The 13480-nt window shown below is 42.1% G+C and overlaps 1 protein-coding gene across 1 annotated transcript in view; it reads right to left on the bottom strand.

The window, feature by feature from the left end:
* Positions 1-10105: 10105 nt before the first annotated feature.
* Positions 10106-13480, bottom strand: part of LRRIQ1 (leucine rich repeats and IQ motif containing 1) — a 115870-nt gene continuing 112495 nt past the window's right edge. The window contains exons 27-28 of the mRNA XM_019472969.1: positions 11256-11384; positions 10106-10191 (exon numbers count right to left, since the gene is read on the bottom strand). Of these exons, the coding sequence (XP_019328514.1) occupies positions 10106-10191; positions 11256-11384 (215 nt within the window). The remainder of the gene's footprint in view (positions 10192-11255; positions 11385-13480) is intronic.

The following is a 13480-nucleotide window of genomic DNA, read 5'->3' on the forward strand; positions in this document are numbered from 1 at the left end:
GGCTGCCGCGTCCTCTGTGCTCTTCCCCGCCCCGCGCCGCTGAGAAAAAAAAGACCCCTCCCGCAGCATCTGCACCCCAGTGGTGACTCCGCTCGCTTCTCTCCCCGTCTTTGCCAAGCGCTCCCCGACGAGGTTAGCGCCGTGATTTATATACGCGCTTACAATATCTGAGTATTAAAGATAGAGAGCGACACAAATTATAACCGGATCTTAAAATCCGTCCCTCCTCCCCCGGAAAGTAAATAAATAAATAAAAATCAGAGTGGTTCCACATCATTGTTAGCTCCAGGGGCCAAATTCTGCTCTCATTTACCTCTGTGCAACCCAGCTGACTTCAAAGGGAAGGAGAGATGTAACCTGGGGGAGAATTGGCGCCACGTACGGCATTCGTTCTCCTTAAAAGCTTGAAAACAGAAAGCTGACTTCAGCGGGCTAAAACCATTTAGAAGGGGTTGGACAGATCCCGGGGGAGAAGGCGGCAAAGGAGAAAAAAAAAAAAAAAAAAAAAATCCTGTGCTGAGGTGAGACAGCTTTGAAAAGCATCTTTCTTCAGGGACTGATTCCCTCCGCCAGGCAGCCCGGTTATTAAGAGCTGCGTGCAGATGTGCCGCTGTGTTTCCAGAGATGGAGTATCTCCTAAACCTTCTGTGAAAGGGTGTTATGTGTGATGGAGAGACGTTTCGTGGCCAGAGGTGGTGTGAAGGAGCTTGCCCTTGCAGTGCATAGGAGCTCCTCGGGGGAAGCCTGTCCCCTGAGATAAGCCGGGCGCGCACACCGCGGGAGGCTTCCCCGCCTCGGCACCCGCGGGGCTCTCCCGCGGGGAAGGCTGGCTGCCTTCCCCCCTCCGCCCTCGCATTCCCCCCCTTCCTGAGATCAGAAGTTACAGACCCGAGCGTAGGAATGAGGATCCCGCATAAATTGCAAGCGTTTCGCTGCCGAAAACTGAACGGATTTAGGAAAAGAAATGTGCGAGTCCGGTGCCGGACCCGCACGGTACGAGACAACCCGCCCCGGACAGGGTGGTCGTTACTGGGTCCCCAGCTGATGCTGCCGCTGCTGCTCCGAGTGGCAGTTTCCAGCCGAAACGGTGCTACTGCATGTTTGAGGGATCTCCTCAACAGTTCTCCTCACATTCTTGCGTTTGCTTAAATAAAGTGAGAACGGCATCAATACGGGCGAGGATCTCCCTTCCAAATGCCCAGGAGTCCCCATCCCTCCGTCCCTCCTCCCCATTTCTAATACCGGGTTTTAACTATGGATGTCAGGACACAGAGAAGATATTTTTATTTTTTAATCTATTTTACACCAACACTGCTCTTCCCTCCGGAAAAGTTACAACACGAAATTTATTTAGGGACTGAATGGGAAGAAATCAGCGCTACCTGGGACTGGTCTAAACGAATTTTGGGGGTATTGTTCTCTTTCTTCCACATACACACACTCCGGTTATCCGGGAAAATGGAAGGGGAAGCTATGAAGATGAGAACTGGGTGTTCCCGCGGGGGAATAGCCCCCGCAGCGAGGGGGGGCTGAGGGCTGGCAGTAGGGGAAGAAGGGGAGCGATGCATTTCCTTGAATGGGACCGAGTACCCCAACAGCCGCGCGGCGAGGGAGGGTCCATGAAACACGAAGAGAACTGGCTATCTCGAAAAACAGGTGCTCAAATGGTTCAGTATTTCCACAAGCCTTCTGGGTTTTTTTGGGTTGTTTTGGTTGATTTTTTTTTTTTTTTTTCCTGAGGCTTTACCTAGTTGCTCGTTTCACGTTCAGACCCAGAGATTTTATTGCATTAGGTCGGTTCAGGAGTTAGGCTACAGAGACACCCTCCGAGAGACGAGCTCCCCGGTCTCCGTCGCCCGGTCCTGGGAAAGACCTGGTCGCCCTGCGGAGGCGAAAGAAGGTGTAAAAAGATACTCCGCGACTCGCTCCACATTTCCCTCCCGGCGTAATGTGGCAAATTGCAAATTACAGATTCAAAATCTAGCTTGGCTGAGTTATAATTTTCCAGACATCCTGTTTGTGAGAAGAATCATGTGAAGTATTCTTACTGCCAGAAAAAAAAAAAGTGCAATACATCTCAATGAGCACTGAAAGAAGTTGAGTTTTGGGACTGTTAGCCTTTTTTTGTTTTGGTTTGGGTTTTTTTGAAGTATGTTACGCATCACTATCCTAATGCCTAAACGTAACGATTGTGCTCCGGATCTCCGCAGCCAGGCTGCAGAAAGGTCCCGATCCAAGCCCCGTTTAACGAACTTTCTCCCTGAAGGGCAGGTTTTGTTCACCTAAGAAAACAAACAAAAAAGGGTTCTGGTGTAGGTGGGTAGCCTTCAGATCTTCCGCTCGGAGCGGAAGTGTTTAATTGACATTGTGTGACTTTACCCAAAAGCCTGGGATCTGTATTTTCCGAGATAAGTGAAAGTGCAGGAGCGAATCGACTACTCTTCTACTCGATAATTTAATGTTAATTCTGCGTGGGCAGAGGACGAGGCCGTTGAGCCCCGCTCATCTCCTAGAAGTGCGCACAGGGGAAGTGATGTGTCGTTTCTCATGACGCTGGGCCCGAGCCTGGAGCCTTTCCCAGCCGGACTCGAGGTTCAGACGCTCCCAGATTTTGTCCACAAACCAGCCAAAGCGTAATGACAGCAATCATTTCCTGCAGTTTGGCGCTTTGACAGCACCTCAGCTGTTTGGGAGGTTTCCTGTACGACACCTGCACAGACAAAATGAAGATTTCATGTGCCTCAAAGGCATATTCGGGGGGAAGACAAGAAACTGGTGAATGGGAAGGTTCCCCCGTCCCTCTCCGCCCGTTAGGAAAGCGGGATTGCTGGCAGAGCTGGACGGACCTCGACAATTTTCTTCTTGCGACACGTAATGACTCTTCTTAAAGCGTCTAACGTTTCCTTCAACACGAAATGGAACGAGATAATATTTAGTGTGTGGATTTAATCTTAGCCCCATAGGAAATCTCAGCAGAGATGCTCTATAAAAGCATTAATCTCTTATCTTGATCTAGTTCAAATCATAATGAATCCTACTTACATATGTGCTATAAAAACAAATCCTACAAGAATTTAATCTATGCTTTATCGAGCTGCTATTGTAGCCCTTTATCAAGTTTAGAAAGGATTTGAAAGTTGGGCCGTGGGACTCAAAGCCCCGTGCAGTTTGGCACTATCAGGAAGAAGAGATCTGCTCCTAAAGATGCTTCTCGGATCCGACTTTTTTGCTCCGCACTTCGCGTAAGAGTAGGATCCGGCTTTCCACTCGGGAACGTAGGGAAGACAAGCACAGCCTTCCTCTCCCTCCAGCCGGAGATGGCGCGGCTCCTGGAGGAGGCGTCTGTCCCACCCGCCTTCACGGGGGGACAAACCTGCTGGCTGAATTAGCCGAGCCGGGCTTGCGCTCCAGCAGCTGGATCTGCTCTTTGAAATCCAAATCCTCCCCCCGCCCGCTCCGCCGTGCTTTCCAACAAATTATAGAGATACACGCAAGGCAAAACACAAACACCATTCTTCATATCAAAGAAACAGACGCCTCAGGAGGAAAATCCAAACGTGAAAAAGCAGCTCACTAGTAGGTTATGCAGTGTGTTACGGGTGAACGTTTGCTTCTCCCCCTCTCCCCGGGAATTTCTTTCCGAGGAGGGAGGCCTCCCCCAAAGGAGCTGATTAAGAGATTTAAGTGTAGAAGTCTAACTAAATAAGCTGGTTTGTTTTGCTTTGGTTTGTTTTGTTTTGTTTTTACCAACGACCCCTTCTCACTCTCCCATCGCGAACCGACCGAGAGCTGCCTGTAGGGCACCGAGCGCTAGCGCACCTCTGCAAACGAGCAAACCAAAAGAAAAGCCTTCCTTTGCAAGTTACGCGGTCTTCCCTGCTGGCAGTTTGATTAATATTGGGACAATTCCGAAAATATACGGGCTACATTACCGGAGCGACCCCGAGGCTCTGAATGCATCGAGGGGCCTGGAGAGTGTGTGGGGGGCTGCCTTGTCATCTCAGATGAATTGATTTCTTCTAAGGCATGAAATATGGGTCGACATTCTGGTTTCTAAGCACGAAGCTAAAGGAAGGTGTGAGGCAGAAGGGACAGGGGCTAAGAAATAGATCCCTGTTCAGGTTGGAGGCACCAACACACGTATGCATTGAGCTGCTTTGACAGGGACTGCTGGTTTTCAAGGCTAGCTCGTTTGAAAGAACCGTTGCTTTCTCCGCCCCCCCCCCCCCCCTAGCACCCTTTGTTTCCCCGCCCCCCCCCCCCAGTGCGATGTGTGCTAGATCCGATTAAAAATGCGTAATTCAGCGATGCTGAAAGCCGCAGAGCAATTTTATTCCGGTCTTTCAGCACCCGGCTCTGTACAGTCTCAGCCTTATTTTGTCCTTTGCTGAGAACTGCCTATATCTTTTCAAACGCTAGGTGCATTAAGGGGCATCTATCCCCGAGTCTTTAGACTCTCTGCCCTTCTTACCAGAAACGGCAAGATGAATACAAAAAAGGACTTAGTGGTTAACCGATATGCTGCTAATATTTCATCCACGGGCCTCCTCCTCCCCTTTTAAAACTTCAGCTCTTGGAAAAACAACATATTTTAAGCTTTCCACACAAATATTGGTATTGGCAAATAAAGTCAGCCCCCAGCCTATGGTTGGAGACAGTCTTCTTTTTGTTTCTACCCCGGGCAATCAAAATTAATCCACTGTATTACAAATTGCTTCGGAATATTTCACTTTTCCTGACAAAACCCGTACCTGGGATATGTCACCGCGAGAGAGCTTTTCCCTAGCCCGTTTGTGCGGTGGCTGTTTCTAGAGGGTATCAGGGCAGCGATGGGCGGCGGGGAGGGGACGTGACCCAGCAGGAAAGTCACTGATGTGTGCCTGCATTTGTGCCGGGGCAAGGGGGAGCGTTACCAAGTGACCAGGTAAAGCCGAGCTGGTGTAAGCGTGAAGCCTTACCTCGCCTCCCGCTCGCAGGGCAAGAGGTACCCGCGAAGAGAAAGCGGGTGGCCCCCCGGACCACTTGACGCCACAGCCAGCGCATCCTTCCAGACCGGGGACAAGTCCTTCCCGCACCGCCCGGGTGGAGGATCTGAGCCTAACCCGGCACACGGCCGAGCTGTACGTTGCAGGAACTCAACATCCTCCCGAGACATTGCCCGCAATTAAAAGCGAATGTAAACGGCACCGACGCGAAGGGCTGCGTAAAACGCAGCTCTTCGCCACTGGCTTCTGTGCGGGCAGAAGTCGCACAGAAATCAGCGGGGCTGAGCCCGCGATGAAGAACGAAGCCGTTGCTCGTAAAATGGGAGAGGAAAGCGGGCAACGATTTCACAGACACCCATCGCTCTGTGCTCCTGCGGAGCCGGGGCACAGCGCTGCCGCTCCCGCGGGCTGACGCCGGTTTCGGCGGCACCAAGCGCCCCCCCTCGCCCCGCCGTAGTGTTCACAGAAGCCGCAAATTAAGAATAAACTGCGACGGAAGAGAAAAAGCCACCAGAAGTCACCACTTATTGGGACTGCGTGGTCTATGCGTTCTCTTCTCTCCTGCCGCTCGCCTAGCCGCGCTTTTTTTTCCTGCGGCACGCCTTTTTTTCTCACATTAAGGAAATTGTCGTTTAAAGGAAAATTGCTGGAGAACTGTATTAAATCGCGCGAAGGGCAACATATTAGGCAAATTAGAGTCAAGCTTATGGCTGACTTGTCTTCTTGCAGTGAATAACCTCTCGAACCTCCTACACGTGGTGACGGGGGCAGAAAACATGCAATTTTGAAGGGACAGCTCTCATCTAATGGCCGAAATGTAGCAGGAAAATAAACCTTATTTTATTTTTTTACGTTCTCCTTTTCAGAGCGTGGCTCACAAGCACAGAAAATTAAGCTGACTTGAAATAGAGACATTTATCCTTTATTAGAATTTTAACTAAATAGCTATAGCGATCTCTCCTGTCTTGTACCTCAGGATATCGGTCGGGCACGTTGGCTGTGGCTCAGCTACTTGGTGGCGCTTATTTGCGTTCAGGCTTGAAATAATGCCTCGCGGGAAAAAAAAAATAATATGCTAACCTCTGGTTTCTTTGTCTAAGAGTAATTTAACAGATGAATGCGCTAGGAATAAAGAAAACCCGACCCTCAGCTATTAACAAACATTTTTTTACCACGTCTTAACTTTGTGAGATCGGCATTGGTTGTTACCAATATAAAATGCTCTTATCTGCTTATTGTTAGAGATATCAATTGCATTTCAGCCAGAAGTAATTTTGCATCTACCTGGGTATTTGGTCTTCTTTAGTGTTTGATGCAAAAAAATAACTAGCTATATAGACAGCAATCAATCAACTAAGAAACTAAGAAAAGGTTGCTAACTCCAAACAAATCTATCATTCAAGTGAAGACCAGGAGAGGAACAAATGCTAGTCCTCGGCAGCTGGGTATGTGCTAACCTGTTGTGTCAGCATCTATGTCACCAAAATAATGGAGGAAGCCCATCTGTGCTCATGAAGAACAACCCATTTGTCCAACTGCTCTGCAAGTAAGTGTAGTTCATAACGTCACTCATTTCAACCTCCAGTCCTTGCAAGGATGGCCAGTCTGAGGCAGTTACACAATGTTGCTACTAAAAATCTCTCTGAAAACCCAGTCCCTGTCCATTGGCCATTGTGGAACTTCATGAACATCTCTCCAGCAGGGATTTTAGTGCTAACAAACCCTCAGAACAACTTGGCACCCAGAAAGTGCCTTGAGGATGGATCCAAGGACATGTGGCCAGCACCTTCCTGTCCACCATCTACCTTGAAAACCAGGGAAGCAGTTCTCCACAAGACTCAACAGCTGCTTTAGACTGATCTATATTGTTACTTGCAGGCCATACCTATGTCTCTTTCCCTACCCTAGGTACATTTTTCTGCCTCTATGTGAGAGGAAAGAGGTGTCCCACTCCTACTTAACCACAGCTACATCCATGACCAGTTGGAATCCCACATTCATACATATATATATACACACATATATACACACACACCACACAAGCTCTTACAAGTGCTGTGGTAGTTCACTGTGGGCCAAGATCTCCATTCTCTAAGACCTTATGCAATGATGAAATCAGCAGTGACTGTGATTTGTCTGCCGTCCACAGACTACTGGCCAAAACTCCTATGCTTTTCACAACTCCTATAAAAAATAAAATTAGTTAATTTGTTTTTCACTTATGACTGTAAAAAGAAATAAATAAAGCAACAAGGTTTGCTGGTGTGAGTCGGGTTTTTTTCAGCTAGTACAGCTAAGTACAAACAGCTTGGATCTCTGATGTGATATCAGGCTACTCAATCTTTTATAATATGGTTGAGTTCCTTTCCTGCCTTTTTGGGGCCATGTGGTAATAGCTACTTCTCATATGTGTTTTCCTCATTACAGAAAAGCATATTAAGATACTGCAGTGTCCCAGAATATTAGCCTGGCTTCCATTAATGCTAATAGGAGTAACTTCAGTGTGTATCAAGGAAAGACTGTGCCTCCATAAATATGCATTGCCATTATCATGATGATATGACACTAAAATCAGAGGGATATTAATCCAGTACATTCCTCATAGTGCATACAGCAGTTGTAGTGGGAGATCAAGTGGCAGTTTTGCACCCATGTGTCTGAGGCCAGATTTGGACGCCACTTGTGGCATGTTTTTGAAAAATGTAAAAACATTACGTACAGCAGACACTCCTTTAATGAATGCATGTTTGAATAATAGGATTATTAATAATGAATCATAATTATTTACTAAGTAAAAATGTGACACCAACTCACCCTGCATCAAAGCAATGTATCCTATAGATACACTGGCTCCCTGCTATTTTAAGATCTCTTAAAACAAGAAATCTATTTGAGCAATAAACTTTTGAGTCAGCATGGTTACTGTTTAAGTGTCTAAACAGGTAAGCAGGAAAATCTGCCCATTATTCAGTGAGAAACATTTCCTCACGATGTTTTGTCATTCAGGTGTGGGTTGTCTGAGTACCATTAACACCTCGTTCTCATTCAGAATATGCATTTTGGGAAGCATTTTTTCTGTTGCAGCAGGTAATGATGCTCCTAATGCCACCGTTCAAGCGACGGAGGGTTTAAAGAACTACTGTGCTTACCTGTTCAGGTAAGTTGCACAGGAGACACTCCAGGGATCTGTTCAGGAGAGCTCGCAAAAAGCTTTTCAATTCCATTTGGCGAATGACAGCCATCAAAGGATCAATGCATAAATGCACCTCGGTTGTTTCATTCTTAATTTTGAATGAATGCTTTTCTACATTTCCGAGACTCGAGCTTCATACATCCAAGGAAGATTTTTTAAAGAGCATATTCACATGAAGTCCCTCCTCCTTCATGTTAAAGGATCTACCGGGAACAGAAAAAAGTGCCGAGGAGCCACGAAGAGGTCTGGAGCACCGCAAAGGCAGTAGCGCATCTAGAAACATGCAGTTTCGGGGATTTGTGGTGCAGGTTTTGCTGGGCCGTCACTGTGACTCACAGCTGCTCTCACATCAGAACAGAATGTCAGAGAAACTTACTTTTAAGAATATGTTCTTGTCCTAAATGGGAATTGCTGTATCGGCGGTAGGGGTGGAGGGAGAAAGAAAAGAAGGAAAAATAAAAAAAAAAAAAAAAGAAAAAGAAAAAAAAAGAGAGAAGGAAAAGAAAACCCGAGAAAGACACAAAGAAAGCATGAAACAGCTTTCTGCTGCGCAGAATAGGGCTTGAAAAATTCATGTCATAAATACGTCAACATGTGCAGCATTCGTGTTACCTCTGACCTTGCATACTGTAAGGTGTGACTATGAACAGCAGGCATTTGCCCAGATTTAGGGTTGCTTCACCTTATTCCTGAAAGCTATAAAGGTCTTTCTGCTACCTTGAACAGAAATCGGACCTTGCACTTTTATCCACATTTGACCAGACACACTGTACTTTCAACACTACAATTTGTAAAAAATGTGTTGGATACAATAATAAGACATCATCCCATTACACATTGCAATGTTATGTAATGAAAACAGCAACATATTTTGGCATACTTTATAACTTAATTTCTGTTGGGAATGCTACTTAACCTATGCATGACAATATCACTTATGGAATAGCAGACTAAGCATATTATGAACCTGAAAAGGCATGTCAGCGAATATTGTCACTCCAATTTGTAATTTAGTAAATTGTATGTTAAAAAGCTACTATTTTCTCTCTGCAAAATAAAATGCCTTTAAAAATATCACCAAAACATTTTAGCTTAGAGGTATTTCTCATTCAGAAACACCTGGAAAGCAAAAGAGATCAGGTATGATGACTTTTATAGAGCAGATCTTTTTTAGAAATAGAGGTAGATATAGATATAGATGATATAGATATAGAAAGATTTATGAAATCTGAAATACAAATCTCTCATTTACAGCTGTGATTATGTGATATTATGGACACTCTAGACAAATAGAGGGAATAATCTGCAAGAAGCATTAAACTGTGAACTGCTTGATTTTGCATTTTGATCTCCAGTTAACACCCGTAACAGTGGTGTTATCTATTTACTGGCCATACTGCCATATACAGTGGCAGACATTTTGAACTAACAAAGTTTTTCCTACAAAACACATATCCTTGATGATACAATCGAAACCACAGAAGCTCCAGTCTTTGGGGGTGACATTTAAAAGTCATTATATAGCAGATCTGGAAATTCAGTTTAACACTTACTACATACGTTGGGAAACTAACTAGATAACATAAGCATCTAGTGATGTCTTATACCCTGCTGACAGCCACAGCATTTCTACAGTCAGGCTGAGCAACCTTCACTGATCATCATTCCTCAGAAAGGTAAAGAAATCTTTTCTGAAATAGGCTGCACTGACTTTTCAAAAGTAAAATGATAATAAAAACCAGCACGCTGATTCGAACGAGCAAGGTTATTTACTGGAGGTTTTCCATGAGATCAGCCATCTTTTAATCTGAAAATGAATGAGAGTATTCACAAAAATGGAGATAACTGCTTTCAATCCAGAGTCATATGTGTATGTTAGCATAAAAAGCACCTCACAAAATAATGTCATATGTAATTTAAGTACATTTTAAAAAGAGCCACAACATAAGAATTTACGTTCTTTACTGACTGAAGTTTCAAGCCCCATTACCCTCCCCACCTCTCTCTCAGTCTGTAGGGGGTTGAGGCTTCACAATATTGGACAAAAACAGATGAGAAAATACCAAAGACAGACTTCTCTAGATCCAATTAGCAACTTCTACCCTCAAAGTGGAAAACATTAAAATAATGTTAGGCTTTGAAATCAAGGAACATTTTCTGTCCTGTACGTTGATGGACAAAGCATTGACCAGAAGTAATGAGTTATATACCCATGAATAGCTGAGATAGTATTTCTTCTCTTTCTCCAGATCTCTTCGCACCACAAAACTTTTGCACATGGGTCTGAAGGAGTCTGGCTACATGAACAAATAAAGTTGGGTTAACAGTGTCGTGTAGATGCAATGTTACATTACGCCAGAACAAAATGAGAACTTAGTAAATTTATTTTTTTCTTTAACCCTCTAGGAAAATGTTAGAAGTCTTTGAAAGTATAAAACTATAACAGGCTGCTTTATCATATTATGACCATAATTCAGGATGAAACCTCTAGAGGACTTCTCATATTACTAAAAAAAGATAAATGCGTCCCCACCATTTGTAGGTCGCTGCAAGTTTTTGCTGCTTCAGTAAAATATTCTAAACAGACTTCTCTAAGACTGGCATTGCTGGCTGTTATAGCTCACAACACAGTTTGCAAGCATGTATTTTATTTGTGAGAAAATGAGAATTCAGTGTTTTGATATGTAACATACATCACATGAGCGTGAACCATTATTATATTTGCACATCTCAAGCAGTTCTTACAACCAAGCCTAAACTTATTCACTGTACAACAATCCTTGCAGGGTTAATCAGTTCTGCACTCTACACCACATGAACATATAAGCAATTGAAAACACAAACTATGATAGCTTACTGACAGGTATAAAATACTTTGACAAAAAAAACCCAAACCAAACCACTGTAACCATGTATAATAAAATAAGTCAAATGCAGTTAACTGAAACTGTTTATATTGGTAATAAACGGGAATCCAAAAATTGATATTCACAGGCTTAAAAAGAAACAGCTCTCCATATGCTCTCCATATCTGATTAAATCAACTAGTTAAATTATCTCCAATATTCAGCTAATATTTTTAAGCTTTTGCCTTTTTTTGCCTGCTCCCCATCCTCCGCTGAGCTGCACTGGATGGTCTCGAAATGATATCCGTTCTTTATGAGATGGACCCAAATGTGAGTTTTCTGGAGTAGATATATTCTTTTCTAAACAATAAACATACATGTGAAATTAAAAAACAAACAAACAAAACTCCTGACATTTCACTGCATCATATTCTTTTTAAGATAATAATATCTAATTTGATAGCACACAACTTTTATAATTATGTATCGCTCACTGTTTTAAAAGTAATACAAGGATTTTCACAAGGTAGTACATTTCTAAAAACAAACTTCTTATCAAAATAGACAGTAAAATTACAAAACAAAATTATCATATTTTTAAAAGTGCCACTATCAATCCATTTTGAACATATTTTAAACACATAGAGAGATAAGCAATGCTTTTGACAGAGAAATTAGTAATGTCATTCATCCTTCAAGTGGATGAAGAACTAGTTCAGAAGATATATCTAATTAACAAGTTATTGTTTTATTGTATTAGGTGAAATAAAAGAGAGATTTCTTTTTTCCAAAGCCCAGGAATACTTAAACGTTGATGCTGAATGGTGCCATAGCAAGTTTAAGCACACATAAAAATACATGAAATAATCACTTTCATTGTCATGCATACAGACTCTTGAGTAATTTAGACAGTCGTTTCTACAAAATACTTAACACAATTATCTAAATAAAATAACCACTAGACCTGACCAAAGGTATGATATTTATTTTACACAAACCAACACTTTACAGATGGAAGTATCTTTCTTAGGTGTCTGTAAGGAAGAAAGCATCTGTGGAAGAAAACTCAAACTTTGCAAGAGAATGATATGATGTTCACAGCACAGCAGCTTTTTATATATATATACACACATATATATAAAATTAACATGCTGTCTTAGCTTATAAAATAAAAATTTTACAAACATCTTTTTGCCACCTATCAAAGGAAAAGATTACTAACTACATATTTTTAGTAAGTATTTTCGATATTTTAACATTTTAGTACTTTTTAATAGCAAAATTAAATTTCTCACAATAAAGAGTCCCCAAAAGATTAAAAAACTAAACCATATGACTGAATATAATTCTATCTACTAATATGTACAACATAGCTATAAATTTCGAACAGTAAGAACTTCTTTGTTTTCTCATGGATGCTTTTCTGTAGTCTGCTAGATCTAAATGTCAGGAGCTTTTCCCAGCCTACAGTTCCCTTTTTTATGAAGTTTTAAATTATTGCAAATGTATCTTACTAAATAGTTCTCTCTTTTTGCAATCAAGAGCATTCAAGTATTTTTAACATGATGAAGTTTGTTTTCTTATGGCTCTACAGATGTAGTAGATTGGGTTTTTTTTCTTAAATGTATAACTTTAGGTCTACCTGATAAAGGTTTAAAATACGAATGTCTTGCCTTTATAGGATTCCCAGTTTCCTTGTCTTTGGATCTTTTCATTTAACACCTCAAATGGTAGCAGATCTCTCTGGTGCAGAAAGGCTTTTGTTAAAGAGCAAAGAATAAAGTTATTTAATCAAGCAGTAAAATTTTCATTAATTCTTCTGACTGGGAACCATAACATATTCGCTGAAGGTTGAAATCCTCAAATTAGTAAATTAAGTGGTTAATTTAGTGAAACTTCAAAATAAATCTAACATGGTAATAACATTAAAAAAAATTGCACCCCTTTTTTAATTTAAAGAGATGTTTTCTGAAGTTACAGACATTGTTAAACAACAAAACCAATTAAGACTGGAATATGTTCTTTGTTAACAAAAAAAAAAAGGAAATAGATATTGCATGTTTAGACTGGAAGTTTGGGGCTAAATTATGCTTGAGACTGACTTTCCTATGCACTCATCTTCAAGGTTGTATCAATAATAAAGGTAAACTAGACATACCAGTTATTTATTTCTATATTTTGACAAAACAAATATTTTTTTATTACATGATTTTTAAGACAGAATAAATACAAATGCCAGAACAAAACCACCATTAATAAATTTGAAAATTAGTTTAAAAGTAATAGAGTCAATGTAGCAAAACAGGAAGTCAACCACATCCTAATTGCCTAATCTGGATTGTTTCTGGACTAACAATCTCACTTGTTTACAAACCTGTCTGTGCTGCTAAATATTATTTTCATGATGGATTTCAGAAATCTGTAAATGCAGGTTTTCTGGCTTTCCACTTATAACT

This window comes from Aptenodytes forsteri, unplaced genomic scaffold, assembly GCF_000699145.1.
Source record: "Aptenodytes forsteri isolate BGI_AS27 unplaced genomic scaffold, ASM69914v1 Scaffold358, whole genome shotgun sequence".
Taxonomy (NCBI): Eukaryota; Metazoa; Chordata; class Aves; order Sphenisciformes; family Spheniscidae; genus Aptenodytes; species Aptenodytes forsteri.